The sequence below is a fragment of the Leptonotus elevatus genome, chromosome 7 (genome assembly GCF_054856555.1).
Source record: "Leptonotus elevatus isolate MCC_2025b chromosome 7, RoL_Lele_1.0, whole genome shotgun sequence".
NCBI lineage: Eukaryota > Metazoa > Chordata > Actinopteri > Syngnathiformes > Syngnathidae > Leptonotus > Leptonotus elevatus.
In genome coordinates this window covers 13,457,440-13,483,814 of record NC_141245.1, presented here as the reverse complement: position 1 = coordinate 13,483,814, position 26,375 = coordinate 13,457,440, and the positions used below count along the sequence as shown (strand labels likewise).

Sequence of the window (26,375 nt, the reverse complement as noted above, 5' to 3'; positions counted from 1 at the left end):
AATTCCATTTGGAATGAGCTTTTTTATTCCGATTGAGGTGTTGATGTGTTCATATGGAACATTTTCATTCCGTTTGGTCATTCAGTTTTATTCTAATCAGAATACAAGGCTCCGATTAATGATTACTGATCATCGGATTGGCAAAAGGAATATACCACTCATACGAATCTGAATTTCACCATTGCGGTTGCCACTTTTGCCAAAGTAATTACAACTACAACGTTTGAGGGGGTGCCTATTTGAAGTACAGCGTTAGTGGGCAACCTAGTAGACAATTATCGGTTTAAATAAGGAATGTACATCTTACCAAAATGTTGGCCCTAATTGTTTTTCCCTCTTCTACCTCTCACAGCCTTTATTCAGGAGCTGCAAAAAAGAAGCACATAGTTTTGACGCAGGCCTGGTGTAGCAGAGGGATGTGATCAATGGAGGCTTGCTGGGACCTCTAACGTAGCCCAGGGATTTCTCATTTTCTTTTTTTTCTGTCTCCCACAAGCATTGCTTTCATGTCACCATGCCTAGATACTCTTCATGTAAATGGTAACCCAGGGAACCTCCTCAGGCCACCATCCAACTTGTTCAAAGATCACGCACCTCTATTGTGATCTTGTCTATCCCCCGTTAATGTGTCCTATTCCAATATGTCCTCGATGAGAATCAGTTGAGAGTTCACAGCTGCAGCCACAGTACAGATTTGTTGTCATTGTTAATCTTCATACCGGTAGTCTTTCCGCTACTTGCGTCTTCTGACAAGACACATTTACTGATAAAGCAGTATTCAGGGAATAAGGTATTTGCCACGTTTTTACTGTAATAGCAAGATGCTGGAATGTTGGGATTTTACTACTCTGCTTTCTCTCAGCAAAACCTAAAAAATGGCCATAAACACTTCCAACTGGTAGTTTATTTCCCTTAATGCTAATTGGAAGACAGAAAATCAATTAGGAAGAGAACAGAGAACTGAACTCCCTGACTTCTGCAGTGTCTTTCCACCATATGGATTTACATCTCCCGGCACAGCACAAAGCCTTCACTGCTGCAGGAAGAAGAAACGAGCAAGTGGATGCCAATGGACAACCGGAATGCTGTGAATGAGTGTTGTTTTATGACGTGTGAGAAATGTATTCTCTTTGCATTGCACTTGTTCCAGAGTCAAGTGTGAGCATGTGCCACACTGCCTTGACAACCCCACCCCACCCCCACAGTCTAAATGAAATATTTGTTGTTGGCTAGTGCAGTGGTCCTAAACTATTACTGCTGGTTATTTTCAATTCTTAGCTATATTTTCTACTTTTTTTTTCTTTTCTTTTTTTTTATAAACATGGCCATGAATAGGTCAATTAATTTGGCCGTGACCAACTGCCTTGAGAATAAATATAAATATATATATATATAAGGATAAATCTATCTATTTGTTTTGAGGGAAAGCGCAAATGAACTGGTTTTTCTATTTTAATTAAAATGACTGGTGAATGGGGATTTTGGTTTTCTTTTTGATGATTGTTTTCTTATGAGATGTTATTTTGGGTTTATGGCTTTTTCTAATAGAATCTAGGCTTTTTACACTGAACTATAAAAACGGCTTAGAGACACTGGATTAGAAATGCCTTTATAGTCGAATACAGCTGCTTCTTGAAATGCATTTGTCTGGAGTCTTTTTGCTTCCTAAAATGTTTTGATTATGTGCATTTACATTTGCATCCGTTTTGTAAATGTGCATGACTTGACTATGACTATGTTGAGCAACCAGTCCATTTCTGTTTTTGTTGATCGCGTTTCATGCTTGCCGTTTGAAATCCATTTTTGTGGCGGCATCACAAGATGAAGCAAAAACATTTATGGAGCTAATCTTTAGTATGCTCTCTGATCTGAAGTTTTACTGACGTCATGTATATTGATAGTTAGAACTCAATAGATTTGCTTGCCTTTTGGTGTAATTGTAACCAGAATATTTTGTAGAACTTTATAGAATTTGAGATGCAAATTGAATCGACCTTAACTCTGAGGACTGAAACCGTAATCAATAATAGGATGCACACAAAATGTAGAAACGGGAACCTGTGACAAATATGTGTGCGTAATGTAATTAAAAGAACGAAAGGTGGAAAAATAGCAATAAAATATATCGGGTCTGCAGCCAGTGTCCTTCCAGAACTGACTGATGCTTCCGGATCGGGAAGCCACTCAAAACCGTTTCCGCCGCCATTGCGGATTTTGGACAGGAGATCAGCCGTAACCACAGCCGCTTTCCATCTTGCAACGCGGAGAGCAGAAACTAGACTCCGACCCATTGAGCATCTTTACAGCCGCAACGTTTGGGTGGCACTTTAAGGAGCAGTGCAATTCTATCGTGTTTTGTCTCCACGGACTCGCTCCGACCTACACGTAGCGTAAAGGAGGTCGTAAGCTAGCGCGGTGCTGCTGCTCTGCTAGCTAGCACGGCGGCTAACATTTCAGCACTCTGGAGAACACCGAGGAAAACACCATGTCTCAAATCCTGCCTATCCGCTTCCAGGAGCACCTTCAGGTATGTAGGCACATTTAATAGTTACGCGAAACGCGCTACTGTTATTAATATATCGAGTTCCTCACAACGGAGTTATTATGACAGCTCGCTAGCTGAGCTAACGTCAATACCCGCAGCAAATGAATGACCTCCCCTCCCCCGTTTAGCATCTGCTAACGAATAGCCTTCAAGATAGCATCTCATTCATTTCACCGATGACACCGCGCAGCACAATTCACATTTTGACACCAGCGAAATTGACAAGTCATTTTACTAAGCAATTTGGCTTCCGTGGTCTTAGTATGATTTTGGCATGCTTACGTCTTCATTTTTTTAAATGATGGCTCGTGCAGTCATCAATGTTCGTGAGGGATGCTAGCAGTCACGTCATCTAATCAGCTTCAGTAAAAGAGTCGCTTCATTACAGCACGCAATTTGAATAAAATAGACGCGTTTAGTCATCTTTGTTCACGTTAGATATTTGGACGGAAGTTTAGATGTCAAAATCTCACTGCCTCATATGACAGTGGAGACGAGTCAAGCTTTCAACTGAGGGTTCAGTATGATTTCAGTCAGTAAGCAGCTGAATGAACATGGCTTCGCAGCCTCTTGCTTGACTCATCACACAAGTAATATATTACTTGTGTGATTGGTTTGGCTACAGTGCGCACAAATTGAGAGGCCTTTCCCAATATAACGTTTTGTCGAATAATGTTTTTTTTTTTAATTACCCTCCATACACACACAACCCTCAGTGTGCTGATAAATTGAGCTATGCGTATTTTGCAAAAATGAATACCCACTTAAGTAGAAATCCATGATTGCAAATGACTACGATGGATTCGACTGGACATACTGTGGACTGTTGCCATGCATCATAATTTCCCTATTATTATTATTAAAACGTTGATGTTGCTGTCCAATGAACTCATGTACCAACCATGGACAGTAGCACACTCCCAAGATGATGTTATCGACAGTATGATGTTCGGTCAGAGTTTTGGTGAAATTGAAGCAAACACACATGAAATGAGAATGTGTTCTTAAAAAAAATAATAATAATAACGCTGCTTAATCTTGAACGAGTTATTTCTGTCTTTTACTGACTGAAATAACTTCTGTCTCTGATGGGGTTTTGTTTTTTATATTGTACTAAGACAAACTGTCTTCACATTCCAGCTCCAGAACTTGGGCATCAACCCAGCTAACATTGGGTTCAGCACTCTGACAATGGAGTCAGATAAGTTCATCTGTATAAGAGAGAAGGTGGGTGAGCAGGCTCAGGTTGTCATTATTGACATGGCCGATCCCAACAACCCCATCCGGAGGCCAATCTCAGCAGACAGCGCCATCATGAACCCTGCTAGCAAAGTTATTGCCCTTAAAGGTAAGTAAATGGCATCCCTAATGGTGCATTATTTTATAGAGGATTGTGATACATTTGCCAGCAAATGCAAACCAAAGTAGTTTCAGAGTTACTTGAAAACTTTTCCCTGTACACATGGGTCATTGGTGTAATTTATTCTGTCTTTGGCCATTTTGATGTTCACATGTAGGCCACCTCATTTGTTTGTCCAGACATGTAAAATAGTGTAATTTATGTGTAGTTTTATCATTGTGAATTTACAGTATGTTTCTATTCAGTAAAAATGATGGTGAGATAAAGTCATGCTGTCATGAATGCTTTGTCTATTTTTGCTTTTGCTCTTTTTTCATTTCCTGAATGCTTTCTTATGTTTGCAGACGGTGAGTTGAATTTTACCAATCATGAGTTGTCAAAGTGTATTCCTGTATGCACTTGCCTTGACACGAATGCACAATACTGGGCATAGCTGTAATGAATGCTTGAATTGAAAAGACTGGCATCATATAAGTAAGAGTGTCGGATGGGATTTTTTGTGTGTTTTTTTAAATAAAAATATATTGTTTCATTACTCTATAACACATACAGACTTAGAATTTGGTTCAAATAAATAGCACTTGTAATGGACAACACACATACATATAGAATATGTAGTGTACATGAAATTCAGGGAGTTCTTTGATTTGGCAAACGATAAAAAGGGTGTTTCCTGAAAAATTTGATATTCCGAATTAAAATATTTTTAAGTGTTTTTATATTTGTCAGTTTCCAGGTGAAAGGCCATTTTCTAGATAGAAATGTTTTCTACTCTGTCTTCTATTTCATCAAGAATGTTGTTAAAATAGTACTACGGCTACTGCTACCATATAATTTCCATACACAAGTACTAATACTATATACTACAACTACAGTATATGACAAGATTATTTATTTTTAACTAATATTTGTGTTAATATCTCTAAATGTAAAACTAAAAAACTAAAACGTTTCCATGAGGACGTTACATACATTTCAATATGGATTGAAATAAAATTGCAAATGTCACATGACCAAACCCAGAATCAGTTCAAAGGCGCTGTGACGTCATTTTCAGTCAACAGCAAGTGTCAGCACAAGGCACAGTAGCAGCCACCCAAGGTGGATAAAAACAGATGTTTTTTTTTCTCCCCTGATTAATTCATACTCCACAAATGCAATATTAACATCAGAACACAATTTTTTGACTAGCACTTACATGTTATTGTAAAGAAAGTTTCTGACTTGACTTCCCCATCAAAGACCCTTTCACTGCTTTCTGGGCATTCCACTGTCCAGCAGTGGAATGCCAGTATATCATGATTTTGTGACCCCCGCAAACACACACTATACCATCTATCCAGTTCTGATGATTTATTCAGATGCTGCGCACGTTACAAATCACCGGTGATTTGGTTGGGCCTATGCAGCATACCGTATATTTTGTGGCCGTAAAGAACACTGCAGATGATATTTCTGAAGGTGTTAGTGCATCTGTCCAGTAACCTTCCCATCATTACATCTGTGTGTGCTTTGTAGTCTCCTTTTGCAAATCTGCATTCAGACTTAACCAGGTCTAACATCCCTCATTTTAGAATTTCATTCTCACTTGTGTTATTTCTCTCAAATGGTAAGCCACAGAGCTTGTTTTAGATGGAGCGTCTTAGTTGATCTGACAAACAAAATGAGAAAAACCATTGGAATAAAAAAAAATCTAGAAGCTCAGCAGGTGTATTTGTAATTGAAGCAACGAGACACATTTCAGACAGAAAAGCACTGTTTAAAAAAATAAAATAAAGTTTGCTCAAAGAAAGCTACAGTGAATAACATAAAATACATAATGCTTTTAAACAAGGCGGCCCGAAGGTGCTTTCATATAGATGCTAAAAGACTGACTGGGTAAATATTGAAGAAACCTAAAGAAAAACAACAGAACATTTTGATTTGCTGCATTCTTTCTTAATAAACTATGTTTGAAAAAAATAATTCAGATACTTTCTTTTTTTGTTTGTCTTAAACTACAAAATTAGGTTTATATTGAAGTTGCTTTTTCCTCACTGCTTGCTTGTTTCACACACACCATCTTGCTCCACTAGCAAAGCTGCTCTGAATGTTGAATAATTTCATTGGCACAGTCATGTCATGTAGCAGGCGTTACAATGCACGCAATTGGTCTATGTATTCCCATTGTGTATAAGAAAGCTAGCTAAAAGTTAAAATACTATAATGCCATTAATTACCCAAAAGTGCTTGTCACAATAATCTATTAATAGATCTGGATCAGACCAGAGTCTTCCTATTTAATACTTCTTATATTGTCGGGCAATTTCACTATAGTAGAATGGTTTGACCGCAGATAAAACGGAATAAATGTCCATGTCCACGGTATGAAATGAAAATAACTGTATTGAGACCTATAAATATGCAGTGCTTTGTCAGTCTGAACACAGATTGCGGATGTCTCTTAAGCCATAAATTGTGGGTTTGTCCACATTATATCAGGGGTTTGCATATTCAGCCTTGAATGTGCACACGTCAACGCACTGAATGCAGATGTACCACAATGTGGTTGCTCTTTTGTTGGTCTTGCCTCTTGATTTGACACTGCCTTGTTGTACAGTGCTTTCTTGTCACTGAAAGCCAACCCCGACTACCCACTCTAACAACTGGAATTTGGTATTACCAAATGGTATTTGTCCCCTCTTCCCCCCATTGTCTGCTGTGGGTGATGTGTGGTAGCCTAGATTACTCCATTTTATGTTAAAAGAAAATAGTACTTGTTATTTTTATCGCAAGTGTGTTGTGTAAAACAAAAATAAAAAATGACTAATGCTAACCTTGACTTCAATACTTTCAGCGGCCAAGACCCTGCAGATCTTCAATATTGAAATGAAGAGCAAGATGAAGGCTCACACAATGACAGATGACGTGACCTTCTGGAAGTGGATCTCCCTCAACACCGTTGCCCTGGTCACAGACAACGCAGTCTACCATTGGAGCATGGAGGGCGACTCGCAGCCAATCAAAGTCTTTGACCGCCATTCCAGCCTGGCGGGCTGCCAGATCATCAACTATCGCACTGACGCCAAACAGAAATGGTTACTGCTAATCGGCATTTCAGCACAGGTACCAAATGTGTGGTCTGCAGCTTTTCTACAAAACCAGTCTTTTGTCCATCTGTATATCAGTATGTATTTTTTAATATGTAATACAAATGGCAGGAGTAATTACTCAGTGTTCAATGTGCTAACCCAGCTGCATGATGTTCTCCAACATTAGTTCAGTAAAGTTGTGCACTGTGTACATTATTATTTTTTGCTTTATGTTCTCTAGCAAAATCGTGTTGTTGGAGCAATGCAGTTGTACTCGGTGGACAGGAAGGTTTCTCAGCCCATTGAAGGTCATGCTGCCGGTTTTGCACAATTCAAGATGGAAGACAACACAGAGGAGTCAACTCTGTTCTGCTTTGCTGTGCGAGGACAGGCAGGCGGAAAAGTAAGATCACACGCATTCACCTGATTGACACGTCACTTTAATTTTTCAAAATTATGTTCTTGCAATTAAAATGCATGTTGATGCATTTTTTTAATGGCCTTTTTAGCTCCATATTATTGAAGTCGGCACTCCACCAACCGGGAACCAGCCATTTCCAAAGAAGGCTGTTGATGTATTTTTCCCTCCAGAAGCCCAGAATGACTTCCCTGTTGCCATGCAGGTAAGAAATATAATAACCTAAACCTGTTTATGTTGTGTTAATCAGGGTCCTTAAAAAGTCTTGCGTAAAAGGCATTAACTCCAAGAATCTAACAAGGCCTTATTTGGCATTATTAACTACAGATTCGTATTTTTTTCAATATGTTGTAATGGTTTTTGTATTCTGTGTGTGTGTGTGTGTGTGTGTGTGTGTGTGTGTGTGTGTGTGTGTGTGTGTGTGTGTGTGTGTGTGTGTGTGTGTGTGTGTGTGTGTGTGTGTGTGTGTGTGTGTGTGTGTGTGTGTGTGTGTGTTTTCTATCGTTTGTATTTTTAGATAAGCTCCAAGCAAGATGTTGTCTTTCTCATCACCAAATATGGCTACATCCACCTGTACGACTTGGAAACTGGGACCTGTATCTACATGAACAGGATTAGTGGGGAGACCATTTTTGTCACTGCCCCTCATGAACCAACTGCTGGCATCATCGGGGTCAACAGGAAAGGACAGGTATTAAAAAAAAAAAAAAAAAAGAAGACAAAATCTGCATAACCTTTATTCACATTTAAGTGCTTGTGAAGTTGTGAGAATGGTTGTCTATATGAGTGTTATGATTGACTGGGTACCTATTTAGACGATAGTATACCTTTCTCCCACAGATTTCTGGGATAGGCAGAACCCATTCCCCTAATTGGCATAGGAAAATTTATCGATAGGAAGAAATATTTGCAAATGCACCATAGTATAGCAGCACTTTTAAGGAGACAGGAACAGCAACAGAGTTCAGCTTGTCCAGGCAGACTTTAGTTTAATCCTGTTATTGCTCTTAAACCTCACCTGCACCTCTACCATGTAAAGCTTAGTGTATTGCACACACAAAACGTGACACAGCATGCAAGAATTCAAAGTGTTGGTGTAAATTAGGAATATGTCAAACAGATTAAAATGTTTGGAAACAATGTTGGAGGAAATATGCAACTCAGAAGTGCAAAATGTGTTTTCCCAGGTGTTATCAGTGTGTGTAGAAGAGGAGAACATTATTCCCTACATCACCAATGTGCTCCAGAACCCCGACCTGGCTCTCCGCATGGCTGTCCGCAATAACCTTGCCGGTGCTGAGGAATTGTTTGCTCGCAAGTTTAACACCCTCTTTGCTGCAGGGAATTACTCAGATGCTGCCAAAGTGGCAGCCAATGCACCCAAGGTACGGTCAAATGCTACTTTTTTTTTTTTTTTATCTCAGGCAAAATCATGAACTCATTCACTGCCATTGACGGCTATAGACGTAAAAAATTCATTTGAACTATTTCTATTAGTTTTACATTTTTGCCCACTTTTGTTAACAGAAGTATGCAAGCCTTGATTTTTTTTGGTATTAGAACAGATATAAAATTTGTGATTAATCGTGAGTTAACTAGTGAAGTCATGCGATTAATTACGTTTAAAAATTGTAATCGCCCGACGCTCCTAATTTTTAATAATTTTTTCTTTAAAAAAAACATTATTAATTGTTTTTTTTTAATTAAATTTTTTTTAATCGTGAGTTAACTAGTGAAGTCATGCGATTGATTACGTTTAAAAATTGTAATCGCCCGACGCCCCTAATTTGTAATAATTTTTTCTTTAAAATTTGTTGTTTTTTAAAGATAAAAAAATTTAAATAAAGGATTATTAAAAATTAGGAGCATCAGGCAATTAAAATTTGTAATTAATCGCATGACTTCACTAGTTAACTCACGATTAATCACAAATTTTACAACTGTTCTAAATGTACAAAAAAAATCTAGGTTTCTAGGTCTTTTCTTCTCGTTAACAAAAATGGGAAAAAAATGTTAAACTAATAAAAATAGTTTAAATGAATTTTTGACGTCTATAGCTGTCAATGGCAGTGAATGAGTTAATTGCACCTCTGACATCACAACATTCATCCTTGCCAACATCGGCCCTCAATTTTAATAAAGACACTGCATTGTGATTTAATTATTGTAGTCACCCCTCTGTCTGTCTTTCACCAGGGTATACTGCGAACACCAGACACTATCCGCAGGTTCCAGAGTGTTCCTGCTCAGCCAGGCCAGCGGTCACCATTGCTTCAGTATTTTGGTATCTTACTGGATCAAGGCCAGCTCAATAAGTTTGAATCTCTAGAGTTGTGTAGGCCGGTCCTCCAGCAGGGCCGCAAACAGCTGTTAGAGAAATGGCTGAAAGAAGACAAGGTCTGTTCACTGCTCACTGGGTGGTTTTATAGCAGGCAGTCCTTTTGTCTGCCAGAATAGGCTTTTAGCGCTCTCTTGACAGATTTATCTGTCCTGCTTTGCTTACAGCTGGAGTGCTCAGAGGAGCTTGGAGACCTGGTGAAGTCGGTAGATCCCACACTCGCCCTCAGTGTGTACCTGAGAGCAAACGTTCCCAACAAAGTCATTCAATGCTTTGCTGAGACTGGCCAGTTCCAGAAGATAGTACTGTATGCCAAAAAGGTTTGTTTTTTTGTCTAATTTCATGTTCTTCCTTACCATATATATAATTTTAGAAATAAAGTCTTTCTTTGAACGAATACAATCATCATTGAATGCATAGGGCTAGTTCCATCCATTTTTTTAAAAAATTACAAATTTCATTACCAAAATTAATTTTGACTCTCATAAAATAATACACATTTTTTCCTGTATAAGGTGGGTTACACTCCAGACTGGATCTTCTTGTTGCGGAATGTAATGCGGATCAGCCCTGAACAAGGACTTCAGTTCTCCCAGATGCTGGTGCAGGATGAAGAGCCTCTTGCTGATATTACACAGGTACAAACAAATCAAACAACAATACAGCCAGCCAGTATTGATAGCTTGCTTTTGTGTCCTGTAAAAACAGTCAATATTGAATAAAAGGGCATAATTGAGTTCATGAAAATGGTCAAATGATGTTGTTATTAAATGTTAAGCTGTTTCTTTTGTGTCTAGATTGTAGATGTTTTCATGGAATACAACCTGATCCAGCAATGCACGTCCTTTTTGTTGGATGCACTGAAGAACAACAGGCCCATGGAAGGACCATTGCAGACACGTCTGCTGGAAATGAATTTGGTTCATGCGCCGCAGGTACATAAATACATGAGAAGAAAATGTTCATGTCCAGTAGCTGTAATTAACGTGTCACTGAATGACTTATCACTTAGAATGTAATCCCATTTCCAAAGCATTTAATTTTGTCATCAGAAATGGTCAGTTATGTGAACAATAAAAAGTGTGACGTGTCTAAAGTCCTTTGGTGATTTTTGCAGGTAGCAGATGCTATTCTGGGCAACCAGATGTTCACTCATTATGACCGTGCCCATGTGGCACAGCTGTGTGAGAAGGCTGGTCTCCTGCAGAGGGCGCTGGAGCATTATACTGATCTATATGACATTAAGCGGGCTGTGGTGCACACACACCTCCTCAACCCAGAGGTAAGCTGGCTAATAAAAATGCTTGGTACTGACCGAATATGTTACAAAATACTAATTGTCACTTACTTGTGCCCTTATAGTGGTTAGTCAATTTCTTTGGCTCCCTATCAGTGGAGGACTCTTTGGAATGTCTTCGGGCCATGCTCTCTGCTAACATCCGCCAGAACTTGCAAATTTGCGTTCAGGTTGCCTCCAAGTACCATGAGCAACTCAGCACTCAGAGCCTCACTGAACTTTTTGAGTCTTTCAAGAGCTTTGAAGGTACACTGCAAGAGTTAGTTTTGGAGAGAGCTGTTTGTGTCATCCTTTCACATGGTTTTGTCTTTCAGGTTTGTTCTACTTCTTGGGTTCTATTGTCAACTTCAGCCAGGACCCAGAGGTTCACTTCAAATACATTCAGGCTGCCTGCAAGACAGGCCAAATCAAAGAGGTGGAAAGAATCTGCAGAGAGAGCAACTGCTATGACCCTGAACGTGTGAAGAACTTCCTCAAGGTCAAATATGGCTTGCAAGCTGCACACTTGGGACATTAAAGACCTTTCTTGCTATATACATTAAAGTCTATTTTGTTCTCTGCAGGAAGCCAAGTTGACCGATCAACTGCCATTGATCATTGTGTGTGACCGATTTGATTTTGTCCACGATCTGGTCCTGTACTTGTACCGCAACAGTCTGCAGAAATACATTGAGATTTACGTGCAGAAGGTACAATGCTGCTCTGAGTTTACAAGTCATCATTTACGTTCTTTGTGACCAAAATCGGACTCCACACATTTCTGATTTTCTGCAGGTAAACCCAAGTCGTCTCCCTGTGGTCATTGGAGGTTTGCTGGATGTCGATTGTGCCGAGGATGTAATCAAAAACCTGATCATGGTCGTAAGAGGGCAGTTTTCCACAGATGAACTAGTTGCTGAAGTGGAGAAGAGAAATCGGTAAGAGAAGGAGCAAAGTGACATGTATTGAAAGAACAATATGTCTCTAACTGCTTCCCAGCCACTGTTACATGGCACACAGGTGTGCTGCGAGAGATCATAAGATGTGCTGCAGGAAATTATTACATTTGATTAAATTGGTCTTAAAATTGTTTATTTTCCTACAAACAATGTATCTATCTATGCCAGTGACATATAGTGATAGGCAGAAAAATGTACAGTATCTTCTATGAGATCACTGAAACCCGTTGCCATAAGTATAACAAAATAACAGCTGTCTGTTTAACTAAACAGACCCAGATATCTTCTTTTTACTTAAAACATGTAATTAGTGACCATATTCAGAGGAGGTCGATCTTATTTTAGCGTACTGTACGTTTTGTGACATTTTTTGGGGGGTGGTGTGCTGTGACATTTTTTTAAATATGAAACTTAGCCTTGGCCAAACCCTTCTCTTAATGATGAAAAACCCCTTTTCTGTTTCCCAACAGACTGAAGCTTCTTCTCCCTTGGTTGGAGGCTCGTATTCACGAAGGCTGTGAGGAGCCTGCTACCCACAATGCCCTGGCTAAGATTTACATAGACAGCAACAATAACCCGGAGCGCTTCCTGAGGGAGAACCCCTTTTATGACAGCCGTGTAGTGGGCAAATACTGTGAGAAAAGAGATCCCCACCTGGCCTGTGTGGCCTATGAGAGAGGGCAGTGTGACCAAGAACTAATTCATGTGAGTTGTTGTCATTGAAGGCCAAAAGTATTACCTGGATCCATATGATTGTTTATTTTTTACCCTATTTGTGTTCAATGTTTTAGGTGTGTAATGAGAACTCGCTCTTCAAGAGTCTGTCACGCTACCTTGTGCGCCGCAAGAACCCTGAGCTGTGGGCAAGTGTGCTTCTGGAGACCAACAACTACAGAAGACCACTCATTGATCAGGTCTCACATCTATTGTGTAAAAAATCAAAGCTGATCTAGTAAATAAGTTTGCTGTTTGCTCAGGTGTACAACTTACTGTACAACACTTTTTAACAGGGTCCATCTTATAGTTTTCATTGAATGTTGCGACATTGCGCTTGAAGCCTGATGTCCTACTGTGATGCAGGTTGTCCAGACTGCCCTGACGGAGACCCAGGATCCAGAGGAGGTGTCTGTTTCAGTGAAAGCTTTTATGACCGCTGACCTTCCCAATGAGCTCATTGAGCTTCTGGAGAAAATTGTCCTGGATAACTCCGTCTTCAGCGAGCACAGGTATAATGAGATTTAATTTTTTATTTTTACCAAGCTTAAAAAAAATAATCTCTCTGAAATCTTCTTTGCTTGTGCATATTTTAGAAACCTCCAGAATCTACTCATCCTGACAGCGATCAAAGCCGATCGGACCCGGGTCATGGAGTACATTAACCGTCTGGACAACTATGATGCTCCAGATATTGCAAACATTGCCATAAGCAATGAGCTGTTTGAGGAGGCTTTTGCTATTTTTAGGAAATTTGATGTCAACACATCTGCTGTGCAGGTGAGTGACTTTTATGCTTTATTTACTTCAGCTTGATGATTTTATTCACCTGTACATTGTATTGGAATACTGTCCTATTATATTTAGGTTCTTATTGAGCACATTGGTAACTTGGACCGAGCCTATGAGTTTGCCGAGCGCTGCAATGAGCCTCCAGTATGGAGTCAGCTGGCAAAGGCCCAGCTTCAAAAGGGTCTGGTCAAAGAAGCTATTGACTCCTACATCAAGGCTGATGACCCCTCTGCTTACATGGAGGTGGGACAAGCTGCAGCTCAGAGTGGTAAGACCAACATTAAAATCATAGTTGCTTGTTTGAACTTTTGAAAGAATACATGGTTTGTGCGAATTTCAAACACAAAATCATTTTAACAGAACTTTGGTCAAATAAAAATGATGTGCTGTACTGTGTGTAGGAAACTGGGAGGACCTTGTTAAGTTTCTGCAGATGGCCCGAAAGAAGGCCCGCGAATCCTATGTTGAAACCGAGTTAATCTTTGCTCTGGCAAAGACCAACCGCCTTGCCGAGCTGGAAGAGTTCATCAATGGACCCAATAATGCCCACATCCAACAAGTAGGTTCTGGGATCGATCAAAATTTGCCATTTGTTGTCCATTTATTCTCGTTTTCCTTCCCTTTCCTTTAGGTGGGTGACCGTTGCTATGACGATAAGATGTATGAGGCAGCCAAACTACTTTACAACAACGTGTCTAATTTTGGTCGCCTGGCTTCCACTCTGGTGCACTTGGGAGAGTACCAGGCAGCTGTGGACGGAGCTCGCAAGGCCAACAGCACACGCACCTGGAAAGAGGTGAGAAATGGCAGATTAGTTTTTAATCAAATTCACTGAATTCTGATTTGAGCCTTTATCCATTATTAAAGTGAAAGCAAACATGGTTCTCCATTGTTTGAGTCCATTCTCTCTCACTTGCAGGTGTGTTTTGCGTGTGTCGATGGGAAAGAGTTCAGGCTTGCCCAGATGTGCGGCCTGCATATTGTTGTGCATGCCGATGAGCTGGAGGAACTCATCAACTACTATCAGGTACAAAGCATGACAATCCTTTTTACATACAATTTTGTACTAAATGTAAACGTTGAAGAGAGCGATTTTAGAGCTAAATAAATAGACCAAGCCTTGATAATCAAGTAAAAGGTTTGAGTGGGGTTTCTGTCTAAATTTCTTCAGGACCGCGGCTACTTTGAGGAGCTGATCACCATGCTGGAGGCTGCTTTGGGACTGGAGCGGGCTCACATGGGAATGTTCACAGAGCTGGCCATCCTCTACTCCAAATTCAAACCCCAGAAAATGAGGGAGCACCTGGAGCTCTTTTGGTCCCGTGTGAACATTCCAAAGGTATAACCAGGGAATCGGCACATCATTTATTAACAACATTACAAAATTGGTGTTTACCAAAAATTAAAGAAATGTTCTTGATGGGGGATGCGTTAGTCTTTCTGTATGTGATGGTGCGATGCCTATTAATGTACGGTCCAATAACATTTATAAATGTGAATTTAAGGTCCTCAGGGCAGCTGAGCAGGCCCACCTCTGGGCAGAGCTGGTGTTCCTCTATGATAAATATGAGGAATATGACAATGCCATCATCACCATGATGAACCATCCTTCTGATGCCTGGAAAGAAGGCCAATTCAAAGACATTGTCACCAAGGTGGGGCTCGTGCATGAAACAAACTTGTTTATTGTAAAAGAAGTGTGTAAACCTCTACCATCTTTTCCATTTCACTCTAGGTGGCCAATGTGGAGCTGTACTACAAAGCCGTCCACTTTTACCTGGAGTTCAAACCTTTATTATTAAATGACCTCCTCATCGTTCTCTCCCCAAGACTGGACCACTCACGTGCTGTAAATTTTTTCAGCAAAGTGAGTGGCTTCCTCTTTTCATGCCACTATTTTTTTTAAATATAACAGCATAACTGCATATAAATATTAACATTGAAAATAGTAAAAAGCATTACACAGACATTTCTCCATTAAAGATGCTCTTTTTTGTCAAGTCATTCATTAATTATTTCATTTGTGATTCATTGTTCAGGTGAAGCAGGTACCCCTGGTTAAACCATATTTGAGGTCTGTCCAGAATCACAATAACAAGTCAGTCAATGAATCTCTCAACAATCTCTTCATCATCGAGGAAGACTATGCGGTATGACGTTTCTCTGACTGAAAGAATTGTTTTGCACTCTAACTTTGCATATTTATTGTTCTTTATTTTTATATTAAATGTTATTTGCCTGTTTATTTCCCTTTTATGTATTTTGTACTACCTGACTGACTCCCCCCGAAGGGGACATGCCGAAAGTCACAACAACTTCCTGTTGTCGTAGCTGTCATTACAGCATAATCCTTCCCTCTTTGTTCAACTTGTTTTAATCTATCTTGTTTGCTTATATACAGTCACTACGCACTTCCATTGATGCTTACGACAACTTTGACAACATCTCGCTGGCCCAAGGCCTAGAGAAGCACGAGTTGATCGAGTTCAGAAGGATCGCAGCCTACCTTTTCAAGGGCAACAACCGCTGGAAACAGAGTGTTGAGCTTTGCAAGAAAGACAAGCTCTACAAGGTGCTTTATGGCAACGCTCACATGACCTGTATATTTTCGCTCACAGCTTCACATTGGCACCAGCTGAACCATTAACATGTATGTGTTTTATACTCTTGTGCAGGACGCCATGCAGTATGCGTCCGAATCCAAAGACATTGAACTGGCCGAGGAACTTCTTGCATGGTTCCTGGAGGAGGACAAGAAGGAGTGTTTCGCTGCCTGCTTGTTCACCTGCTATGACCTTTTGCGGCCTGACGTGGTGCTGGAGACTGCTTGGAGGCACAATATCATGGACTTCTCCATGCCATACTTCATCCAGGTCATGAGGGAGTACCTCAGTAAGGTGGGTCACATTTATTTTTGTAATGTGAACAGCACGTAAAAAATTGGATTTAACGAAAAATCCCGGAATCATGCCCTGAGTGTGAACACAGCCATAGATGTATTAATGACAATATAAGACAAGAAAACACTCACACCTAACTACATTAATAGAAAATAATGTTAGTTATTAATAGTTTGATAGTCAATGCGTGCTGGAGTTTTTTTTTTTTTTTTTTACCAACAGGGATTAGACATCAGCACCCCCGCCATTTTATTTGCAAATACTGTTTAGCATCAGGCTGTGTAGCACAGTTCCCTATGCCTGCGCCAGATGTGTGTGTATTCTTGCTCCCCTTATGCTCATCTTCCTTCCTTATGTCCTTCATGTGCCGTCACTGGCGTTATCCTTTCTCACTTGGATTTTCATCCAGTCAAGCTACTTTCCCATACAAATGTGCTCCAGAGGAGATTTGTGTCAGTTTTAATCACTTTTCATGTTAGCTGGAAATTAAACGGAGTTCATGAATAGAAAAATAAATATCTATTAGGGTTGTGAATTTACATGGTGATTCGATCTGCATCAGGATTCATAGGTCACGATTCGATTTGATACCGATTAATTCCGATACGAATCTTTAAGTCAATTATTGCGATTTTTTTTTTTAACTCATGTTTAGAAAATATTCATCACTAGACTTGTACATGATTTGCACTCTAAGATTTGTATGAAAATGTACTTCAGGCTTGTAACTGTGAGCCACTGTATTTGACAAAACGGGTTGCAATCTGTTTCATGTTTGAACAGCATTGAACTAAAATATTAAGGCTTAATGTTCCATTAATATAACATTCTGCCATGCTTAAAGTGTGAACCCTAAGTAAGACGTTTTGTTGAATATTTCCATCAGAAATTAATGTTTACACATTGATTCGGCTGCATATTGAATCGATACGCGAATTGCTGTAATATTGCGATATATTGCCGAATTGATTTTTTTTAAACGCCCCTAATGTCTATGCAGTATTACAACAACATTGTATTAAGTAGGGCTGGGCAAATAATCAATAATCAAAATTTAATATTTTTTGGGCTTTCTCAATCATAAAAACATTATAATGGAAGAAAAGTGGTTAATATGCTGAATGGCACAGTGTGTTTACAAGTTCCCAACATTGTTTTTTATTTTATTTATTTATTTTCTGAGAAGTTACCAACATTATGAAAGCACCATGAATGTATTGTGTTGCTTGTGCAGCGCAAGCAGGTTACGTGTATGTGACTCTGCCCGAGAGTGCGTTGAAGTGTTTAATGACACCCCAGTTGGACTTGACTGCGCTACTAAAGACAAAACAAAAAAATTAATCACATTAATTTTGGAAAGGTTGCTAGTGCAAATGCTAAAATCACATTGGCATGCTAATTGTAAATTAGCATAGACTTCCGGAAGTCCTTCAAATAACCAATATTCACTCACAAATGCTGTAGGAATACAGCAATTAAATGAAACTACGGATACCAAAGCAGCCTCATGTATGCATTTGTATCAGAAGTGGCATTATTACCTGCATCCCCTCTGTGTTATTTTGTTGTCTTAATGTCAAATCCCCTCTTAGCTTGTTTCTTACTGTCAATTTCTACTGTGGGAGAATTCCACTTGCTTTTTTTCCCTTAAGTTGCCTCTCTGAATTTCCTTTCCAGGTTGATGCGATAAAGGAAAAGGTGAACGTTGAATCCATTTCCTAATCGTCCTTATTGACTCGCTGTCTTATAACCTGTAGTAGTTAGGAGGGGTCAAATTAGCAGGAACTGCATGATTCCCCCTCCCACTTTGTCACTATGCTGCTTTCATGTGTACAACTCTGCATCTTCACTAGACCACTTAACTATTTCCCCACAATCCAGAGTGAGGCTCTTCACATCACATCTTTGGGGGTCTGCTGCCGGGCTGTTGGCTGTGCTGGCCATATTGTATTTCCTCAGATAGTTTTGTACACTCTAACATACATTGTAACCCCAATTCGTCATGGCGTGCATTGACCATAATTGACGCATCTCAGTAAAAAGTATACTGACAGGTGGCTATGATCCCAAAGCGGAAGTTTATGGTGGAGTTTAAGAGAAATTGCTCTAGTTGTATGCAGCATTTGAGATTACATATTTTAATGTACGTAAAACTGATGCAAAAACAATGAAGACAAAAATTATCTGATGTTCCCTGACAAGAGAGCATGCCCTGTTAGAGGGAGTTACAAATTAGGGAGCAGTTGCACAGAAAGTGTTTAGATTGGACTGATTTTTGTTTGGATTGTTCTAAAAAAAATAATTAAAATAAAATTAAATAATAATAATAATAATAATAATAATTAAAAAAAGGCAAACAATCTAATAGTGGGCATATTATGTAAGTGATTTGGCTATAATAAAATGAACTCTATAGACTAAAATAATAGAGGTTCTTTGAGTAAAATCATGTCCCAGGCAAACAGACCTAAATATTGAAAAAAAAAAAATTATCAAAATTTCAACATGTTCAAATGGTTATAGATGTTATATTTTATAACAGATTTCACAAAGCTTCACAAATTCATGTAAGCAGCTGCAGATACTGTGTATGAGGCTTTAATCATTGAGTTACCAACCAAAGCTAAATTGGTGTTAAATCTACAGTATAAGTGAAATCAAGTCATTTGTATTGTATTCCCCACAAGACTCCGAAGGGCTTCACAGGCCCACAGCTGACAACGATAGGTGACTTAAAAACAGAAAATGTCTTGATCTTTAAGGTTGACCTCATGAAATAGGAGCAAAAACAAAAGTTTGTGTTTTCTCTGAGTATCGTTAGTATTAATTAGAATTATTAGTAAGCATCTCCCTCTATAAAAGCTTTACACCTACCCTACCTCTTAATACTCCCCAGGCAACTATCTGAGGAAATATGTTTTTTTTTCTATTAATTATGTAATTAATTTGCTGATTATCACAAATATTTAATGGGTACATAAAAAATACCTGCACACGCCAATGAAAACGTAACCTCCTAGCAGAGGTTGACAGAAATCAGCCAGCAAAGCTTTTGTATTAATAAGTGAAAAGTGCCACTCTGGATCACTACTTGCAGTGTCAGGTCTGTTTCTTGCATACTTTTAGATGACTTCTAATGTTAAACTGGATCTTAGCTGCCCCCTCTCAACACCACCCTCTTACTAGCTAAAAAGCATTTCCTCCAGATAGACAATGAGTTTCAATTCTTTCTTGCTGATATCTTCCACTTGTATTTCTTTGTCTACTTTATGCTTGAATTGATTCCTATGCTTGAACATTGCATTAAACACATATATCAGGTTACACAGAGTGATTTTTATTTTTTTTTGCACATCCCAACACAACTGTCTAACAGTTGAAACGCAAATGAGTAACTCTACATGATGTGTGAAGCAACACGCATGCATTACCCCTCCCTCGGTAACATCACAGCACCGGGCTAGGAGACATCGTTGTTGGCTGTGCCTGCTTCTGGAAACCTTCAAGTGGCTGCACAAGAGCATCCTGTCTGCCTTCTTCCTCTCTCCCTCCACTATGGCGCTGTGCTTCTCTTTTCTTTTTCTCACGCATAGTTAAAGAGGAGCGTAACGAAAAATTACTGCTTCCGCATGTCTCTCAACCCTTCTCTTTTCAAAATGCAAGAGCCTGCGCAAGCAGATTGACTGACACTAGTGTACCATGCGGTATGTAGAGAACTGAACCCAGTACCAGGACAGGGACACGCTCACCTCTCATATCCTGTACTTCATCAATGTTCAAGCTTCTGTTGTTCAAGTTGCATATCATTTCTTAACTCGTTTTGCTGGTGCTTAATTCTTTTAGATTGATTCTGCTGGTAATTTTCTGCTGCTCAGCTGCTACCTGGCAAAAATGTTATATAGTCCAGAAAGACCCCAAAGAAGTTTAAAACGTTATCTTAAAGGAGACATGTAATGCTTTTTTTTGGGTCCTGTTCCCGCCACATATACTGCTAGACCAATGGCAATTACAGATATCACAACCATGACGAGTTTTGTTTTTTAAATTTAGTTAGTTGTAATTAGTTTTTGGGGTGGTTCTGTTTTATTAGTTTTAGTTATTTCAAAAATACTTAGGTTTAGTTAGTTGCAGTATTTTTTTCGTGTATTAGTATTTAAGTGTATTACTTGTGTGCAATATTTAATAAATACCATGGTAAAATGAAAAAAGTAACATTTCTTACCTAGTGTTGCATTTCGGCTCAGTTAAATGAAAAAGCAGGCGAGCCGAGCCATTGGAGCCAAAAGTCAAGCACGCAAAATTGTCACCTAGGAGTGACATCATCTGAAAGTGCTTTTTTATTGGCTGCTGCTAGATGACGTCACTTCTGTGTGACACACTTTCAAATGTCCTTATTCTGGTTAAATAAATATACAGTACTTTAAATCACATTCAAAATCATCCCCAAATGCTCATGCATTAAATTAATTACCAAAGACTAAAACAAAGAAAATGTTCGATATAATTATAGTTAGTTTTGTGAACATAAAATGTAGTTTCGGTTCGTTTTCGTTTTTTTAAAAGCATTTTTGTTTTATTTCATTTAGTTAACGAAATTTTATTTTAATTTTTTAGTTTTAGTGTTTTCATTCATGTTCATTACCTAAAATAACCTTGCATATTGAATCTAGAATTTTAAAAAAATCAGATAAAAAAAGCATGCAAACTGCAAAGTGCCAGCGTCGGATGCCATAAAGACAAGAGTGTGTTTTTTCCTTTTGCAGTCAACACTTCCTCACCAATATTGTACACAGAATTTCATAAAAGATAAATTTTTCACAATATAATATACAATAATATCCCTTTAAAGATGTCTCTTTTAGCAGTGTTTTTGGGGGGGCTTTTGTATGGCCCCACAGATGGATGTAAAAAAAAATATATATATATATTTTGTTTTAAGTCGCTTTAATATTTATAGGAGTCATACAAATGTAAAAAGAATAACACTGTTAAATGTAAAAATGTAATTGTAATAAACCAGAAATATTGTTTAATCTCATTCCACAAATGCAAATGTACAAATAATAGAGGCCTACTGCATTTGCAGTTAAGTAATCTGCCCATGATTTGCTGAAATACATTAGTTACAAAAAAAAAGTACTACATATGATGAAATGCAGCTAATTAGGGACACATTTTATTTATTTTATTTTTTGAGTTGCTTAAAATAAGAAGAGGTAGTTTGTACTGGTGACAGGTTGGTTCTCTACATACTGTAAAATCATAGAGTAGATGATTGGGGTGGCTGGATGGGTGGGACCATTATTGTCATAATCTGATATATCCCCTCCGTAACCTCTCATTAGACTTTGTGTCCTTAAACAAAAGCAAATTAGACTGTCAATAGTCGCTTTTAGCGCTCTAGTTGTACAGTAGTGGTTTTAATCGGTTAATGGAGGACCTCCAGCTGCACATTTTCACTTAAATGTGGACGGTGCTCATCTCCTCCGCCTGTCAGGAATGGTCCCATCCTTCAGCCAGTGAAATAACCCAGAGGTCAGTTTTTACAAACCGGGCGTCTTCCAAAGCCTCCGCCCAAGCTGCTAAACCAGCAAGCTGCTTCTCACGCCGCCGCTCTTCTTCTTCTCCGCAGGTGGACAAGCTCGAAGCCTCCGAGTCCCTGAGGAAACAGGAGGAGCAGGCCACAGAATCTCAACCAATTGTTTATGGTAAACCCAAGCACTGCTGTTAACTCTCGCGGTGTGCAAGCCATTTGGAGTCGTACTTTAAAAGGAAAATTTAAACCGTTTAAGATCTGTTAATGGGAATGTAATGCAACTTTCCAAGGTGAGGAATAACTTCAGCTGTTTGACTACGTCAGAAATATACTGTTTAAAATCAATTGTACCTTTTAGGCCAGAGGTGGGCAATCTCGGTCCTCGAGGGCCGGAGTCCTGCAGGTTTTGGTGGTTTCGCACTTCCAACACAAGCTAATTCCAATCAACAGGATCGTTATCAGGCTTATGCATAGCTTGCTGATGGGCTGATCATATATCAGCTGTGTTAGATAACGGCAACATGCAAAACCTGCAGGACTCCGGTCCTCGATGCCCACCTCTGTTCATGGCCAAAAGAACTGTTTTGTAATTTTTGCCAGATATCATTGATCCATTTTTGGACAAAGGAGCCATTTCATGTCATATTCTTAGTCTCTATACTTCACTCCAATAGAGCAAATAAATTAATAAAATTAATAAATTATCATTCTTGTGCCAGTCCCATATCCATAAAGGATATGGATGGAAGTGTGTTGACAGATGCCAGTAGTGTGATGGGAAGATGGAAAGAGTACTTTGAAGAGTTGATGAATGAGGAAAACGAGAGAGAACGAAGAGCTGAAGAGGTGACTGTTGTGGACCAGGAAGTCGCAAAGATTAGTAAGGATGAAGTGAGAAGGGCATTGAAGACGATGAAGAGTGGAAAGGCACTTGGTCCTCCTCTCGGAGGTATGGAAGTGTCTTGGAGAGGTAGCAGTAGAATTTTTGACTGGGTTGTTCAACAGGATCTTGGATAGTGTGAGAAGATACCTGAGGAATGGAGAAGTATGCTGGTGCCCATTTTTAAGAACAAGGGAGACGTGCAGAGTCGTGGCAACTACAGAGGGATAAAACTAATGAGCCACATGATGAAGCTATGGGAAAGAGTAGTTGAAGCTAAACTGTGGGAGGGATTTGAGAGCAGCAGTATGGTCTCATACACACACGCAAAAAAGAGTACCACAGATGCAGTATTTGCTTTGAGGATGTTGATAGAGAAGTACAGAGAAGGTCAGAAGGAGCTGCAATTGTGTCTTTGTAGATCTGGAGAAAGCTTACGACAGGGTGCCCAGAGAGGAACTGTGGTTTTGTATGAGGAAGTCTGGTGTGGCAGAGAAGCATGTTCAAGTGGTGCTGTAGGTGTGACTACATCAGGGATCAGCTCTGAGCCCCTTCTTGTTTGCTATGGTAATGGTCAGGATGAGGAAAAGACAGGAGGCAGAGTTGGAGGTGGCAGAGATGAAGATGCTGAGGTTCTCTTTGGGAGTGACCAGGATGGATAGAATCAGGAATAAGTACATCAGGGGATTTGGAGATAAAGTCAGAGAGGCCAGACTGAGAAGGTTTGGACATGTCCAGAGGAGAGATAAGTGAGTATAATGGCAGAAGGAGGCTGAGTTTCCAAATGCCAGGCAGGAGGTCTAGAGGAAGACCAAAGAGGAGGTTTATGGATGTAGTTAAAGAGGACATGAAGGTAGTTGGTGTGAGAGCAGAGGATGCAGAGGACAGGGTTCGATGGAGGCAACTGAGTCGCTGTCGCAACCCCTGAAGGGAAAAGCCGAAAGGAAAAGAAGTTTTAATTTTAAGAAATAGAGAAATCCTTTGCTAACCTTGGAGGAAATTTTAATTTTAATTTGAGAAGTGGAACTTCCCTTTGCTGGCTATAGAAAGTATTTATTATTAGTGATACAGGGGTGCCTTGAGATATGAGCACAATTTGTTCTGTGATAACACTCGTATCTCAAAACATTGGCATCTCAAATCATCTTTCCGTATTTAAATCAATTGAAATGCAATCAAAACTGTTCCAACACCTCCCAAAAAAACAACTAGTTATTTTTTGCATGTTTTTAAAAGGAAAAATTGCACTTAACAGTATTGTTCTGTATGAAAATACAGTCGTAACATTTCCTCAAGATTACTTCCTTTCTTCTTCTGTGGGCTCTTGTGGCAGTTGGCAAAAACGACCTTAATGGTGCATTACTGCCACAAACTGATTATGTCCTTCCACTGCAAGGAGACCAATGTGAATTGATGGTGGCGGAATTGTGTGACCTTCACTGCCGCCATCGAGTGGTGGGGATTTGAAGTGCATTCATATCTCTCTTTCTTTTTTTTCTTTTTTTCTTTTTTTTTTTTACACGGCGGTGGGCTTGTACCTTGAAAAACTCCAAAAGCATGACATGAAAAAAAAGGTGTTTATGAGAATATTTTTTTAATTAGGAAACAAATTTCAAGGACTAAATAATAAAAATGAATATTTTATACTAGTGGCATGAACTGATGTTAATTCAAAAGTTTCCTTAAAATTACAAAGTCTAACCCAAAATGGTCATTGCGAGTTGTTGTTTTTTTTGACCCAAGATTGTTGTGCTGTTTGCTTGTCAGGCACACCACAGCTGATGCTGACTTCAGGCACCAATGTTGCCGTGCCCCCTCAGCAAGCTTACGGCTACGGGTACACGGCGGCACCGGGCTACGGGCAGCCACCGCAGGCCAACTTTGGATACGGCATGTGAGCAGCCACTACCAACACCACTCGCCCATCCACTCCCTCTCTTTGTGTTCTTCTCCAGCCTCCCATGGTCTTCTACCCTCAACAGGGGCCACAAAAGCAAGCAACAGCCCACTTTTATTTTGTATTTATATGATTACTATTGTTGCAACAATGTTGTTCTGTTGGAAGAAAAAACATGTACATGATATGAAGGACTTTTATTTGTATCGTTTGAACTGAAATTGGACCACATTTGCGTTCCCCACATTCCGTATTTATGACCCCTTGTTTAGATGATTATTTTTGTGAACGTTTCTGTCATTTTTTTCTTTTTTTTTCTTTGAATGCTTTGTCGTAAGTGGACTTGCTGAAGCTGCGCAAACTTTGAAGTAGGTGGGAGGAGCATTGGATTTTGCACTCGTGAAGAAAATTCCTGTGGAGAGAAGCTCTTACGTTTTGATGTATGGAACATGTGACCAACTTAAACGTCTCGTTTTGTCCGTACGATGCATTTGATCATTGTATATTTTGAGGAGAAAGGTTACATAGAGTATTTGAACATATATCGCCATTCGGATGGCTACCCCTAGCAACACTAAGTACAGTCATCATAGTATATTCTGCACAGGTGTGTAGCTTTATGGAGTTTTAAATGCATTCAGACGTATGTCACTTTATGATTGAGACTGTGTGTGTGTATGTGATCTGATGATGGTCTAAATAAGAAGTTTAACCCCCCCCCCCCCCCTGTACGGGTGGTCCCTGCTAGATGTTAGCTCTCCTCCGTGTGTTTAGGTGACCTCTTGTGCCGTGTACAGTGCTTGTGTGAGACTGTATCTGTGTATGTGCAAGGGGCGGGACCACGCAGACATGTACAAGGCGTGTGTGTGTGTGTGTGTATTTATGCTGAGCCCTCTGCCGAGGTCTGTTTATGCCAGGTGTTGTGAGGTTTCCCTCGGGTCACCATGACGTTTTATTTTTGGTTCCTTTTTAGCGTGTACAGATGTGAACATGATTTTAAACATTGTAGATGGTGAGAAAATGCTCCCACGCACACACCAATCTGTCCGTCACGCTCATCCTCCCAAAACAAAGAAGACTTTTTGAGGTCCAAACGACAGCTCGATGAAACCCACATGTGTAGGTTGCATGTGTAGATGGTTAAGAAAATAGGTCTCGGCACATCCAGAACGGTGTCAAATAAGAGCCTGTATTTACCTTGATGTACTTCCTTACATCCCTCGAACTGTGTGTGAAGTGTCACCCTCCATAAGTTCCATTCCTTTTTGTTGTCATACATATGAATAAGCAAAGGGGCTCTTGTCATTGAAAAAGTAGAAGAACATGACCTAACTGAAAGGGAACTAGCCTAAATAAAACGTAAAAATTGTGAACTGTTTTATGTCCAGTCTTTATGGAAATGTGGTTTCGTGTGTGGGTGTGGCAAAAGTTTCCACATGGGGTGGGGGGGTGCATTCAAATGTGTTCCCTTGTTTATTGTTACATTCCCCCCCCCCCCCCCCCAGAATTTTTTTTTATTCCCGCAATACGTGAAATCCACAAAGTAGTCAACTTTGTTTTGTTTTTTTACATTAATTATCTTTTTAAACCCTCACCACACACTTTATACACTTTTCTCAGACAAGACATTTTCTCATTTTTTATTTATTTTTTAATAATCTCATAAGGGGTCACCACCAACCTTTTTGA

At 39.5% G+C, this 26,375-nt stretch overlaps 2 protein-coding genes across 6 annotated transcripts in view; both read left to right on the top strand.

Annotated features, from left to right (window-relative positions):
- Positions 1 to 1,642, top strand: part of vaspb (vasodilator stimulated phosphoprotein b) — a 29,606-nt gene extending 27,964 nt beyond the window's left edge. For all 3 annotated transcript variants that reach the window (XM_086081272.1, XM_086081273.1, XM_086081271.1), the window contains one exon: positions 353 to 1,642. In XM_086081272.1, coding sequence (XP_085937398.1) covers positions 353 to 387 — 35 coding nt within the window. In that variant the 3' untranslated portion in view covers positions 388 to 1,642. The remainder of the gene's footprint in view (positions 1 to 352) is intronic.
- A 528-nt stretch (positions 1,643 to 2,170) lies between these two features.
- On the top strand, positions 2,171 to 26,059 carry LOC147171022 (clathrin heavy chain 1-like). 3 transcript variants are annotated; one of them, XM_086079869.1, is made up of 34 exons: positions 2,171 to 2,527; positions 3,686 to 3,893; positions 6,742 to 7,010; positions 7,218 to 7,379; positions 7,486 to 7,599; positions 7,912 to 8,085; positions 8,582 to 8,779; positions 9,591 to 9,791; positions 9,900 to 10,052; positions 10,248 to 10,370; positions 10,530 to 10,667; positions 10,850 to 11,014; positions 11,095 to 11,275; positions 11,344 to 11,507; positions 11,593 to 11,718; positions 11,804 to 11,946; positions 12,438 to 12,672; positions 12,759 to 12,881; positions 13,048 to 13,193; positions 13,278 to 13,461; positions 13,549 to 13,741; positions 13,875 to 14,032; positions 14,105 to 14,269; positions 14,393 to 14,500; positions 14,645 to 14,812; positions 14,979 to 15,128; positions 15,209 to 15,340; positions 15,513 to 15,623; positions 15,875 to 16,045; positions 16,149 to 16,370; positions 18,051 to 18,071; positions 21,871 to 21,908; positions 22,006 to 22,081; positions 24,557 to 26,059. In XM_086079869.1, the coding sequence occupies exons 1-33, from the start codon at positions 2,486 to 2,488 to the stop codon at positions 22,034 to 22,036; spliced, it is 4,917 nt and encodes a 1,638-aa protein (XP_085935995.1). In that variant the 5' UTR covers positions 2,171 to 2,485; the 3' UTR covers positions 22,037 to 22,081; positions 24,557 to 26,059. The 3 variants fall into 3 exon arrangements, with proteins under 3 accessions (XP_085935995.1, XP_085935993.1, XP_085935994.1); XM_086079867.1 differs by lacking the exon at positions 21,871 to 21,908; XM_086079868.1 differs by lacking the exons at positions 18,051 to 18,071; positions 21,871 to 21,908.
- Positions 26,060 to 26,375: the final 316 nt, after the last annotated feature.

Coding starts and splice junctions, on each gene's coding strand:
- LOC147171022 (XM_086079867.1), top strand. CDS start 2,486: ATGTCTCAAATCCTGCCTATCCGCTTCCAGGAGCACCTTCAG. Junction 11,719..11,803: donor TTGAGATTTACGTGCAGAAG/GTACAATGCTGC, acceptor GATTTTCTGCAG/GTAAACCCAAGTCGTCTCCC. Junction 14,813..14,978: donor CCCGTGTGAACATTCCAAAG/GTATAACCAGGG, acceptor TGTGAATTTAAG/GTCCTCAGGGCAGCTGAGCA.